This window comes from Ursus arctos, unplaced genomic scaffold (genome assembly GCF_023065955.2).
Source record: "Ursus arctos isolate Adak ecotype North America unplaced genomic scaffold, UrsArc2.0 scaffold_13, whole genome shotgun sequence".
NCBI classification, from domain to species: domain Eukaryota; kingdom Metazoa; phylum Chordata; class Mammalia; order Carnivora; family Ursidae; genus Ursus; species Ursus arctos.
In genome coordinates, this window is record NW_026622797.1 from 18136056 (window position 1) to 18149469 (window position 13414).

Genomic DNA, 13414 nt, shown 5'->3' on the forward strand with positions numbered 1-13414 from the left:
TAGGTGTAGATTTTCCCTAGATGTTCTTTAAGCTCCCTTTTATTCCTTCTTTGCTGAGATTTTTCTTTTTTTTTAATTAGGAAAGGATGTTTGATTTTGTCAACTGCTTTCTATTAGTTAAGTTATAATATGGTGAATTATAGTGATCGATTTACAAATGTGAAGTCAACCCTGCATTCCTGGGATAAATGACACGATAATTAATCATGACCAGAGTTATCCTTCTGATATACCGTTGGATTCAATTTGCTAAACTTTGGTTCAGAATTTTTACATCTGTATTGAAATATATAGGTCTATATATAATTTTCTTGTAATATCTTTGTCTATTTTTCGTATCATGTTAATTATAGCTTCTAGAATGAATTGGGAAGGACTTCCCCACTTCAATTTTTGAGTCTTGTGTATAGAACTGGTATTATTTCTTCCTAAAACACTGATAGAATTCACCAGGGAAGCCACCTGGGTTTGGAATTTTCTTCTCAGTTAGATACAGTACTCTTCAGGTTCTCTATTTTTTCTTTAGTGAACTTTGGTAATTTGTGCCTCTCCAGGAATTTGCCCATTTTCATCTAAGTTTTTGAGTTTATTGGCATGAAGTTGTTCATAGTATTTCCTCATTATCCATTTTAATATTTGTAGAATCTGTAGTAATGCCACTTCTCTCATTCTTGATTCTGGTAATTTGTAACTTCTCTCTTCATAATCAGACTTGAGATCAATTTTATTGGTTTCAGAGATCAAACTTTTAGCCTTATTGGTGTTTTTCTATTGTTTCCTTCTTTTCTATTTCTGTTCACGGTTTTCCACTTGGGTATCTATTATTTTTTTTCTTTTGCTTACTTTGGGTTTCATTTGTTTTGGGTTTTTTTTCCTTCAGTTTCTTATGGTGGAAGCTGAGGTCACTGATTTGGTAAGAACTTCTCTTCTAACCCAGGTGGTTTAGTGCTCTGAATGTGTCCAGTTTAAACACTCAGCTGTTTTTTCTATTTCTATGCTTTCAAGTTACCTAATCTTTTCTTCTGCAATGTCTAATCTGTTGTTAATCCCATCCAGTATATTCTTATCTCCAGCACTGTAGGTTTTCATCTCTAGAAGTTTGATTTTGGTCTTTTGTATCTTCCATGTCTCCAGTTAACTTTTTGAATGTATGGAATACATTTATAATAACTGTTTTGATGTCCTTCTGTACTAATTGAAATATTTGTGTCAGTTCTGGTTTGGTTTCGTGAAGATTAATTATTCTTCTCATTATGGGTCATATTTTCCTGACAATCTGACTGGATGCCATATCTTGATTTTTACCTTGTTGAGTACTTGATATTTCTCATCTTGCTAAGTTGTCTTGAGCTTCATTCTGGGATAATAGGAAACATTTTGATCCTTTTGGGTCTCACTTTCATAATTTGTTAGGCAGGTCGGAAGCAGTGCTCATTTTAGGCTAATTATTCCCCAACTAATGAGCCCAGACCCTCCTGAGTACTCTACCGAATTACTCACTGAAGTTGGCTGAATAATGGCCATCCAAAATAATCAGGTTCTAGGGGCACCTGGGTGGCTCAGTTGGTTAAGAGTCTGCCTTTGAAACAATGAAGCGTGGAACACTACATCAAAAACTAAGGATGTACTGTATGGTGACTAACATAATAAAAATTTTTTTTAAAAAAAAGCAAAAGAGTCTGCCTTCGGCTCAGGTCCTGATCCCAGAACCCTGGGATCTAGCCCACATCTGGCTCCCTGCTCAGCGGGGAGTCTGCTTCTCCCTCTCCCTCTGCCCCACCCCTCGTTCATGCTTGGTCTCGCAAATAAATAAATAAATAAATAAAATCTTTAAAAAAAAAAATCAGGTTCTAATCCCTGAAACCTATAAATGTTATATCTTGTTAAAAAAAAAAGGGGGAGCGGGTGTCTGTGCAAATGTGATAAGTATTTTGCTGTGGGAAAATTATCCTGATTATCTAGATGGGTCCTAAATCCAATTACAAGTGTTTTTATAAGAGGGAGATCTGACACAGGCACAAGAGGAGGCAAGGTGACCATGAGAGCATAGATTGGAGTAATGCAACCACAAGTCCAGGAATGCTGGCAGCTACAAGAGGATAGAAGGGGCAAGGGCAAGGTCTCCTCTAGACCCCTGGAGGAAGCATGATCCTGCCAACACCTTGATATTGGCTCAGTGAAACTTGCTTCAGATTTCTGACTTCCTGAAGTGTAAAAGAATGAATTTATGTTATTTTTGGTCACCAAGTTTGTGGTGATTTGTTACAGCAGCTTCAGGAAATTAACACACTCATGAACTATCAATTTTTTTAGTTTGGCTGTTGGGACCAGGCACAATTCCCTCTAATTTTCTATTCCTTTCCGATGGTTCTTTCCCAGGCCAGGGAGTATCCACATGCATGTGTTTAACGGTACTCTACTGAATACTCTTGGCTGGACCCTCTGCAGATGTGCAGGGTTCTCTGCATAGCTCTCTTCTCTCTGGTACTCTCTTCTAAGAACTCTAACTCACTTGGTCTACTCAGACTTTTGGTTCTGTCTCCTCAACACAGGAAGCTGGTCAGGTTCTGCCTTGGTACCTTCCCTCTAAGCATGCCCTGGAAACTCTATCTAGGCATTAAAGCTGGAGCACTTCCTTTGTTTCCTCTCTCTCAGGGATTACTTTCCTTCATTGCTTAATGTTCAGGATCTTGAAAACTGTTATTTCATGTTTATGTCTGCTTTTTGGGGGTTGCTTCAGGCAGGAGGGTTAGTCTGGTCCCTATTATTCCATTTGGGATACAAACATTATTCCATTAATGTTTATAGGCATCTTCTTTATTTTTTTGGTTAAAGTTAAATGAATGCACAATTAGGGTACTCTGGAAACCAAGGAACAGTGTTTATAAAGTTCATGGTACTTACATGGTACTTACAACATATTTTTACCAAAGCATTATTTTTAGGCACTGAAAATACAGAAATACTAAAAATGTCAATAATGCTCAAAGAAAACATTTTATCACAAACTGCTTAGAGTTCACTTTTCATTTATCTTTTATCATGAGGGCACTAGCAGATAGTTATTAAAATTGAGTTACTAAATGACCATTTCATTTAAAAATAAATAGGTAAAGTTTACGGCTGCTGCTATTTATTTTTACTAAAATAAAACACTGACCAAAGAATAGACTTGATCCCAAAAAAGTCATGAAGTTTAAAATTTTAAGTAACTGAATTAAGACTACATTTCAGATGAAAGTGAATTAAGAATATATTCAGTTGTCCATATTATTTCTTAATACAGTAACATTTAACTAGTGAAAGGAAACACTAAAGAAAAATTATATCTTCCCTATAAAAAGTGAAGGTTTAATTCAGAAACCTAGGAATCTTTGAAAAAACACCTCCACCCAAATGTTAATGTAAATTTATATCTAAAAGATCTGTAATTCTGTTTCACTCTCAAGGTTTATAATAATATCATTAGAAGTATATTTCCAGGACACTTTAGCTTACTGAAATAATACTAACATCTGACAGTGAGCACATACTCTGTACCAAGCACTATGCTTAGCACTTTACATGCATTGTCTTCTTTAATCCACACCATATCCTTTGGCATGAATATTATTTTTAATCCTATTTTTAAAGATGATGAAGCTCAGAGACAGTAAGTAACTTGTGTAAGGTCACATAATTGTGTAATTATTAGCAAGGATGGGACTTAAATTCAGTCTTGACTCTAAAGCTCATATTCTAACCGAGTGAACCACTCAGGTACCCTAAAGCTCATATTCTAAAAACAAGCCACTAATTCATTACAAACAGTAAAACAGGGCTAACTGTAAAAACTTTCATTAAAATGTTCTCTTAAAATAAAGTTCCCTTAATAATGGTTTCCTCTAAGTATCAATATTTATATATATAATATTTAATATTTTTATTTTTAATGTTTTAGCTCAATATAAGAGCACTTTTATTTTAAAAGGTGAAACTAAACTGATCATTTCTAATATATAGTTGATCCTTGAACAGTGTGAAGGTTAGGGGTCCAACCACCCTGCACAGTCAAAAATCCATGTGTAACTTTTGAATTGCCCAAAAGTTTACTAACAGTGTACTGCTGACCAGAAGCCTTACTGATAACATAAAGAAGGGATTAGCACTTATCTTATATGTTATATTTATTATATACTGTATTCTTACATTAAGGTAAGCTAGAGGAAAGAAAATGTTAAGAAAACCATGAGGAAGAAAAAATAGTTATAATACTATACGGTAGTTATTGAAAAAAATCTGTATAAGCACTTGTGCAATTCAAACATCTTGTTCAAGGGTCAACTGTATATACAAGCACATAAGGCACTTGAATATTAAAAAAAGAAACAGTTTTGTATTTAAAGAATGTAGTCTCTTGCAAACAGATCATAAAAATATTCAAAGTAAAACTATAAAAACTTTTTTTTTCTTATACGTATATACATCCTTGTGACTACAAAGTATATGAGAGGGGATGACACAATGTGCAGATATAATTATTTCCACATTAACACAGTTCCTTAAAAAGGATTTCTTTGTGTATATAATTGATAATTATACGTGGAGAGTGGGTATACAATGTATGTAATATTTCATATTTCTGTGCCATTACTGGGTAGAAAAAATATGGATCAGTGAGATAAGTCCCTCTTAAAACAAGAGTCTGATGAAGTTACTTTATGACAAGTCTCAAAGCATACGCTCTGAAAGTCAGGCTTTGGATTTTCCCATACAGGGTCATTTGTATACTCCTGAGAGTGTAAGAGATGAACAAAAGTAAGGGATTAGAGAATATTTCACCTTTGAAGAAATCATAGTAATATTTTTGTTATTTACCTGAAGATTTTCACAGGTCTCTTGACTGTAAGTGAGTCTCTGGATTTCTGTAGGTGAAACAAGATATAATGCTTGTCCATTGTTGGTGAAGCAGAATGTTCTGGCTATCCGCATGTTGGTGAGGGGCAAGTAATACACATCCAGTAGAGGCCTTAAACTTGGCAAACTTGAGAAAAATATTAAAAAGTTGTTAATAAGAAACAAGGCAGGTTTTAGAAAACAGTATGGAGGGTCCTCAAAAAGTTAAAAATAGAATCACCTTATGATCCAGCAATCACACTTTTGGGTATTCACCCAAAGAATACAAGAACACTAATTCAAAGGATACAGGCACCCCTATGTTTATAGCAGCATTATTTACAATAGCCAAGATATGGAAGCAGCCCAAGTGTCCACTGACTGATAAATGGATAAAGAAGATTTACATCTTCTTTCATATATATTGTGTGTGTATCTATATATAAAAACATGTGTATATATATAAATATATATATATATTTATACACACACACACACACACACACACACACACACAACCAATGGAATATTATTCAGCCATAAAAAAGAATGAAGTCTTGCCATTTGTAATGACATGGATGGAGCTAGAGAGTATAACGCTTAGTAAAATAAGTCAGGGAAAGACAAATACCATGACTTTACTCACAAGTGAAATTTAAGAAACAAAGCAAACAAGCAGAGGGAAAAAAATGAGAGAGAGAGACAAATCAAGAAACAAACTCTTAATTATAAAGAACAAACTGATGGTTACCAGAAGGAAGGGTGATGGGGGGATGGGTTAAATAGGTGATGGGGATTAAGGAGTGCACCAGTCATGATGAGCGCCGGGTGATGTATGGAAGTGTTGAATTACTATCATGCACACCGGAAACTAATACAACACTGTATGTTAACTAACTGGAAATAAAACAAACAAAAATAAACAAGGTAGGTTTCAGTCTTGAACAAAGTATTATAGAAGGCAAAAACGGTAGGAACTATAAACCTTATGATTTAGTATACTTGAGAGGTAGATAAAACGGATTTGTAGTCTTCATAAACTTGTTCACTATTAACTGAATGAAAATAAATTCTCAGTGTATAAGACTCTAAACAAAAGCATTTCATTTAATTGGAATATAATTCTGTAGTGTTACGTTTTAAGGGTGTAAATGCCATCTTTGTGTCTTTTAAAAATGTGTAACTCTTACCTAAAAGTCATAATATGTCCATTGGCGCAGAAACAGGCAAGGCAGATACTGTTACTCAACGCTACGATATCTCCACGAAGCACAAATGAGGTCTCTGTAATGTTTTGCTTGTAAGCACAGTTCTGAGTTGGCAGTGAGATGACTTTTGCTTGCTTTTCAGAACATATCACTGCATACTGGTTTTCACTAATTTCCTGAGAAGAGGAGGGGGATACGGAGACAGGCCGTCGTTTCTTTAATTTCTCCTTTTCATCTTTTTCTTCAGGAACATTGTGTTCTCTCCAGGATTCATATGCAGGTGGCACTAAGCAGCCTGTGGTATCCAGGAATGCCATTCTCAGGATCGCCCCTTTTAACCTCAATATAGTACCTAAAATGAGTAAGTTCAGTAGATAACAAGTATTTTAACCCCCACAGCAAATATGTTTATTCCAACTCTGATACATAGTAGACATTCAACAACATGCAGAATGTATATTAAACTGAAATTGTACACCGGCTTACTACTGAAGGGATTCAACCTTTGAGCATGTATCTGAGTCCGGAAAAAGAAATCAGAACTACATGCCCCAAACAGATAAATACTGGGGTGCCTGGAACTGTGTCTTCTCTCATATAAGCCAAGTGTGCTACCAACAAGTGTGAGAGCAAGTGGATGGAGTCTAGAGCTGTGCTGTCCAATATGGCAGCCACTAGCCACATGTGGCTACAAAGCCCTTGAAATATGGCCTGTGCAACTTGTGGCACGGTGTGAGAGTAAAATACATGCCAGATTTGAAGACTCAGTACAAAAAATAAATAAATAAATAAAAGTAAAATATCTTAACAGTTTAAAAATACTGGTTACATGCTGAAATGATAGTATTTTGGATATGTTAGGGTAAATAAAATGTTATTAAAATTAATTTCACTTTTTTTTTAAATTTTTTAATATGGCTACCAGAACATTCTTTATGTGGCTTATCTTATTTCCAGGCTTTTTTTTCCCCTATACACATTCTTACTATAAGAAAGGAGACTAGTAAGAATATTATCATTATGTAACCTTTTCTAACAACTAGGCATACAGAACATACTCAAATATTTATTGAGTTGAATGAATAAATCAGTTTCTTTGATGTAAAGATAGTTCACAAATTATCATTAAAATCATAATTACATTTTAATTTTAAATTCCAAGTAATGTTAAAGTCCACGTATAAACAAGGGATACACTAATGAGCACAATCATGTTTTTTCCTATCTAAATCAGCATAAATTAGTAATGGAAACCAGATTTCTCAGTTATTTCCAGATCTATCAGACTCCACATATATTTGGTGAAATTGAATCTCATTTTCAAATAAGAAGGTCACAAATTTTTTCTTAAAATCTGCTATTAAGTCACCTTTTCCTAACACTTCAAAGGAGAATAACACATTTTAAGACTTCACATTTAGATATTAAAAATAGCCAACTATACGATGTTTAAAAAAATACTTTTTGCTTTTTCTCCTAAATCTGGTACCATCCTTTTGCTTATAGAACGTAGCATTTTTAAGGTATCTTAGAATGCATTAGAAGAACAGGTTTTTTTTTTTAATTTTCTAATGTAGTAATCATTTTAGACATGATCCTAGAGTTAAAAAAATGCAAAACCTGAATGGCTGTATAAATAAACAATATTCTGGAATCTTATTCATGTATTCTTTCATTAAAAACATAAGACTACATCTCCAATTAGTTTACATTTCAGAATTCATAGATCAATTCAAAAATGAAAAGCGAAGGCTTCTACTAAATATAGCAAGTCAGATCTTCAATGTAAGTACAGCATGAAAGCATACATACCACTTGGAGAGACAATAACTGGCTGAAGAAGTCTTTGCTCTCCTCCTGGGGGAAGATTCAGTGCAATGACAAGCACTGTTCCCAATGTAGTACCAACCCACAAACACGGGGAGGGAGATGAATCTGCCTTTCGAGTAAAAGTTTCACAGAAATGAAGAGCAGAAATTGCTTCTCGAGATTCTTTATCAATGCTGGTTACGCTGGAACTCCGTGATCGGCTGAAGGAATTATCTTTTATATCTGAAATGAATTAAAATGTTGTGAGAATGCCCATTACATCATAAAACTTTGACCACATAGTTAATCTGCAAAAAAGACAAAACTTATAGCATAGTTTTTAATTAAAAACAATTTACTTTTATGTTAATAATTTTTTCCTTTGCTTAAATATAAAATACAAATGGATAAATTAACACTTCTCAGAAGTGAGCTGGGTGAGATTCCAGTGAATTTTTGGATGTGTGATCTATATGGTTTTTGGTGTGGCTCTTCGTTCATATCCTGGTTGCTATTCTAATCTTAGACCTCACCAACCTCTCTTCTCATGATGCTGTTTGTTTTTCTTTTTCTTTCTTTCTTTCCTTCCTTCCTTCCTTTTCTTTTTTTCTTTTCTTCCTTTCTTTCCTTCCTTCCTTTTCTTTTTCTTTCCTTCCTTCCTTCCTTTTTTTATTATGTTCGGTTAGCCAGCATATAGCACATCAAAAGTTTCTGCTGCATTTTCAATTATTTACATTTAAAAAATCCATTTAGAAGTACTCTGACTCTACCTTCAAATTTGCTGAATGATTTTTTTTTTCAAAATCTGTCCATATGAAAGCCTTTAATCCATAAAAATTAAGCCTTCATTTTTCTTGAAAGACTTTTTAACTGTAATCAACATTCATCCAAGGCATTTTACATCAAAATGCATAAATGGTATCTGGCTCATACTTAATTTCATACCAGGTATATTCCCTTTACCTGACTCTATAATGACAGGGATACTTCAAAATTATACTAATAAACCCTCTCCTGTCTTCAGCTGCCTTCTTCACTGTGGCCAATTGTGTTTGCCTTGAGCCTTGGCCTCTTTTCTCCTGCTATTGCATTTCCAAATTTATGGGAATTTTTTCCTATTATGTCTCACTATGTAAAATCAAAATACATTATTTCCCCACAGTCCTAACTTCTAATGGCACTGAACTGTTTATATTCATGACAACCCTGTTCTAGGGAACAACACTTAAAATGACTTTCAGTTTTGGTTCTTCCCTTTCACTCTACCTATACATCTGATGGGATGCTAAGTCCTATGTTATTTTACTCCAGTGTTGTTTCCATCTTTCCATTACCAATCAACTTCTATTACCCTTCATTCAGGCCTTCATCACCATTCACTAATTCATAAGTGGTATTCCCACCTTCATTCTGTCACTGTTTTAACACAACTCAAATGAATTTTATAAGATACGGTCATAATTCTATCACCTCTATTTAAAAAATCTTCAGTGGTTCCTCTTTATTTGATCATGTTTAATATCTTACTCAGGCTGGCTTTTAAGACTCTCCACAAAATATTTCAACTCTCCTTTCTGGCCCTATCTTCAATGCTACCCTGTTTTCCAGGACCTTGTGGGGACAAACTGAGTCATTCATTGTTCTCCAGGTGTATCTTGTGCTCACCTACTTTAGATGTTTGCTTGTGATTTTCTGATTAGTTCCTGTGCCTCACCCTTTCCTCTATCAAGATTGTGCTTATTTGCCATCTCAGGTACCATCATTTTCACGAAGTTTTATCTTGATTCCTAAAACCAAATATGTTTTTTTTTTTTGAATCTTGATAGTTTTTTCTCTCTCGTGGCACTAATAGTACATTTGTTCTGTAGTTCTTCCTGACTTGTCGTAGGCCTCACTCTAGAGTAACTCTGTTTCTTGAAATGAGCTGTGTCATTTTGAGCATAGTATCTGCCTTATAAAAGTATCCAATAAGTACTTGCTGAAGAGAGGTCTATAGTTGAAAGTATCTAAACTGATGTCTTGCTGCCACACCTTTGGGATATATTAAAATTTCCCATAGTTTCTACTATTCACATCTAATAAATAGGTCCTCAAATCACATGCTTTCAGTGCTATCATGAAAGAAATGACTTCATGTCATAAAAAATAAAAAAACACAGTCAAGTCTTCTAAATTGCATTTTATTAAATAAAAAAGGTATAATCGAATCCTAACTATACCCCCTAAAAGCTTTTATAATCAAATTCAAGTTCAGGGGCGCCTGGGTGGCTCAGTCAGTTAAGCATCAGACTTGATTTTGGCTCAGGTCATGATCTCAGGGTCCTGGGATAGAGCCCCGTGTCTGGCTCCATGCTCAGGGGGAGTCTGCTTGTCTCCCTCTCCCTCTGCCCCTCCTGACTGCACACACGTGATCTCTCTTTCCCTTAAATCTTTAAAAAATTTAAATTCATAGATTGACAAATATTTCCCCAAATGATAATTATATACAACAGAATTTTGATTATAGCTAGCCTCTGAAAATAATAAAGCTACTAGTTATGGCAATAATATGGGTAATTTCTAACTATAGTGCCTAAAAATGTCTCTTTTTTGCCTGTAATTCCTCCTAAAGATTTTGACATGGCAAAACAGAACTATTTCTTATAAATGAAACAATTTTCCCAAAAGCAACAGCTCATTACTGGATGAGTGTGTAATATTAAATATATAAACTGATTCCAAATGTTAACTCTACAGTTTTTAAAGTTATTTTAGTAAAATAATAGAAATTTTATTTTCTAAGATTTGAAGTAATCTTTACACCCAACACGGGGTCCAAACTTACAACCCCAAGATAAGAGTCTCATGCTCTACTGATTGAGACAGCCAGGGACCCCAATAGTAGAAATTTTAAATGTAGTTTCCAATGATAAAAATATTCGTTACTTTACTAAACCATACACATACAAGGTGACTGACATATATTTTCAGTTGTGACCCAGTGACAAAGATAGAAATCAATGAAAATTTGTTAAGAAAATTTGAGGGGTGCCTGGGTGGTGCAGTTGGTTAAGCTTCCAACTTTGGTTTCCGCTCAGTTCATGATCTCAAGGGTCATGAAAGTGAGCCTCACATCTGGCTCCGTGCTCAGTGCAGAGTCTGCTTAAGATTCTCTCTCCCTCTTCCTCAGCCCCTTCCCCTTGCTCTAATAAGTAAAAAAATTTTAAAAAGAAAATTTTATAATATAAATTTGATAATATAAGAAAATTTGAAAATATAAATTTCATTATAAATTAATCTGTGTAAAAATTCTTACTCTTATCTATTAAAATTACAACAGGTGATTCACAATAATCTGAACTTCAAATGTTAATTCATAGGCCAAATAAACAGTGTTTTAATTTAATGGACTAATTTAACTATATAAAATTCATAAACTACAACTGCATTTTTATTATGACTTCTCTACAAAAATTAGCTTACCAAAGAAACTCCTAAGTATAGTTCAATATGTTAAAATGAAATGAATCAGAATCAATCCTAAACTTACAAAATTCTATCTGCCTAGAACTGCTTGAAAACAAATTAGAATTTTTAGCAGTTCATGAATTACAACTTGTACTGACTATTGTTAAGTCAGATGTGGTGGATCTCTGTGCCTTAAAGTTTAGAAATTGGGCAAGCTAAACAAATGGACCAGAAATTTCAATTTTAATTCTAGTAATAAGAGCAGAAATGAAAATGGCTACCACTAAGCAAGGCCTACCATGTGATACACACTCTCATAACACTTTATATTTATCATTCCATTGAATCCATATAACAAGTGAAAAGTATTATCATCACAATTTAATGAATATTAAAATTAAACACTTAGGTTCAATAACTTGCCCAGGATGACAAAGCTAATTGGTGGAAGAGTCAGGACTTGTGTCATGTCCAACTCTAAAACTTTCTCAGGCAACTCCAGATAGACATGGGATTAGTCAAACCACCAAAATCAAGGGGAGGGTTTTGGTTATTATTGAGAATTAAAGTTCAGTCTTTACATACAAAAATATATTTGAACATGTGATGTTTCTGGAAGCTCGAAACTCAGATAAAATTTATCATTAATGCCTCAATCCAGCTGTAGGTGTTACAAGCATGTCGTAAGATCATTGCTTTCATGTTACTCTCTGGATGCCTAGAACACTCGACCCATATATATCACCCTTTCCTTCCCACATAGAGCCTTACGCAACAACATTTTATTCCCCCAGTCAAAACATCACACCAAGAGTTGAATTTGGTCAGGGTAAACTTTAGGACAAAAAAACTAATTCACATTTAGGTATAAAAGTCTGATTTTTTTTTCCTGTAGTTGTGGCCACTTGAAAAGTAACATCAGCAGCCTAACAATATCACCCATGGTTTCTGAGGCTGGGCCATGGAATCTGGGCTGGTGAAGTTATAGTCAAAGTGCAGCGTTGCAAGATTTCCTCACAAGCCAAAGTGAATGCTAGTCACAGAAGCTCCCAGAGCTGTAGGATGGTAACAGTCTCAGTTGCTTTAGGAACATCTGGTAGTTTGAGCCTATCAATAAAATTGTTTTTCCCCATTGACTCCCCAGCCAATGTAAAACAATTACCAGCTAAGAATCTCTATCAAAACATAGTTCAGCAGTACAATGACTTGAAGGGAAATTACTTGGCAGCATGAAGACTGTTCCAAGGTATGGATCAATCAGTTGTAATTGGCTTAGGGCACTGAAATACATAGGCATATAAGCTAAAACATGAACTGAATAAAGATGATCTATACAAGCAGGGAATATACCTGCTGATTAAATTACTTGTATAAGTGTGATATTCTTTTTAAAAATAATTGTGGTATTTTCACTAATTGTAAAAGTACCTTCCATATGTTTTCTCAGATTGTTAAGATACTGGAAGATACAAAACCATTTTAACTAGCAGTATTTAGTGTTATTAAAATCACGGGCGTCTTTGAGAGTCTGATGAAAACTCTGCCCCTCAGATACACTTAGTGTCAAATTACATCTTTCATTTCTATAGTAAAGGGAGCTACTCCCTTCTCAAAACATATGTTACCTTATATTCTAGATTAACTCTTGTTCCCTTAACACCAGTCCTACTACAGAATTCTACAAAATTGTTTTTCCTATGTTCAGGAATGGAACCTTGTACTGCTGACAGTGGAAGATAGTATGCCTACTCACTGATAATCATATAACTTCTATCGGTATAACTGAGGTAAGACTATGATCTGGAAATGCTAAAAATAGTATGGTGAAATGAACAATACCTAAGTTTGCATTATGCATAAGAAGGCAGTTAAGGAACCTAGAGAGAAGATGACAGGGGTGAGCAAACATAAGGCAGGAAATCTAGTTATTTCTAAGACAAAGATGGGTGAAACCCTCTTCAGTCAGTCTTTTTAATTCATTAAAGACCATCAAAATTTCTGAAATAAAAAAAAAGTGAGTTTAAAAAGAAACGCTGCAAGTTTATTTTTATCTTTACTGAAATGTCATTTGTCCC

General features: G+C 34.4%; 1 protein-coding gene across 6 annotated transcripts in view; it reads right to left on the minus strand.

Annotated features, from left to right (window-relative positions):
* Nucleotides 1-13414, minus strand: part of STXBP5 (syntaxin binding protein 5) — a 164772-nt gene that overhangs the window by 20568 nt on the left and 130790 nt on the right. For all 6 annotated transcript variants that reach the window (XM_044386406.3, XM_048225907.2, XM_026504998.4 and 3 more), the window contains 3 exons: nucleotides 7896-8135; nucleotides 6066-6435; nucleotides 4858-5023 (listed from right to left, as the gene is read on the minus strand). In XM_044386406.3, the coding sequence (XP_044242341.1) occupies nucleotides 4858-5023; nucleotides 6066-6435; nucleotides 7896-8135 (776 nt within the window). The remainder of the gene's footprint in view (nucleotides 1-4857; nucleotides 5024-6065; nucleotides 6436-7895; nucleotides 8136-13414) is intronic.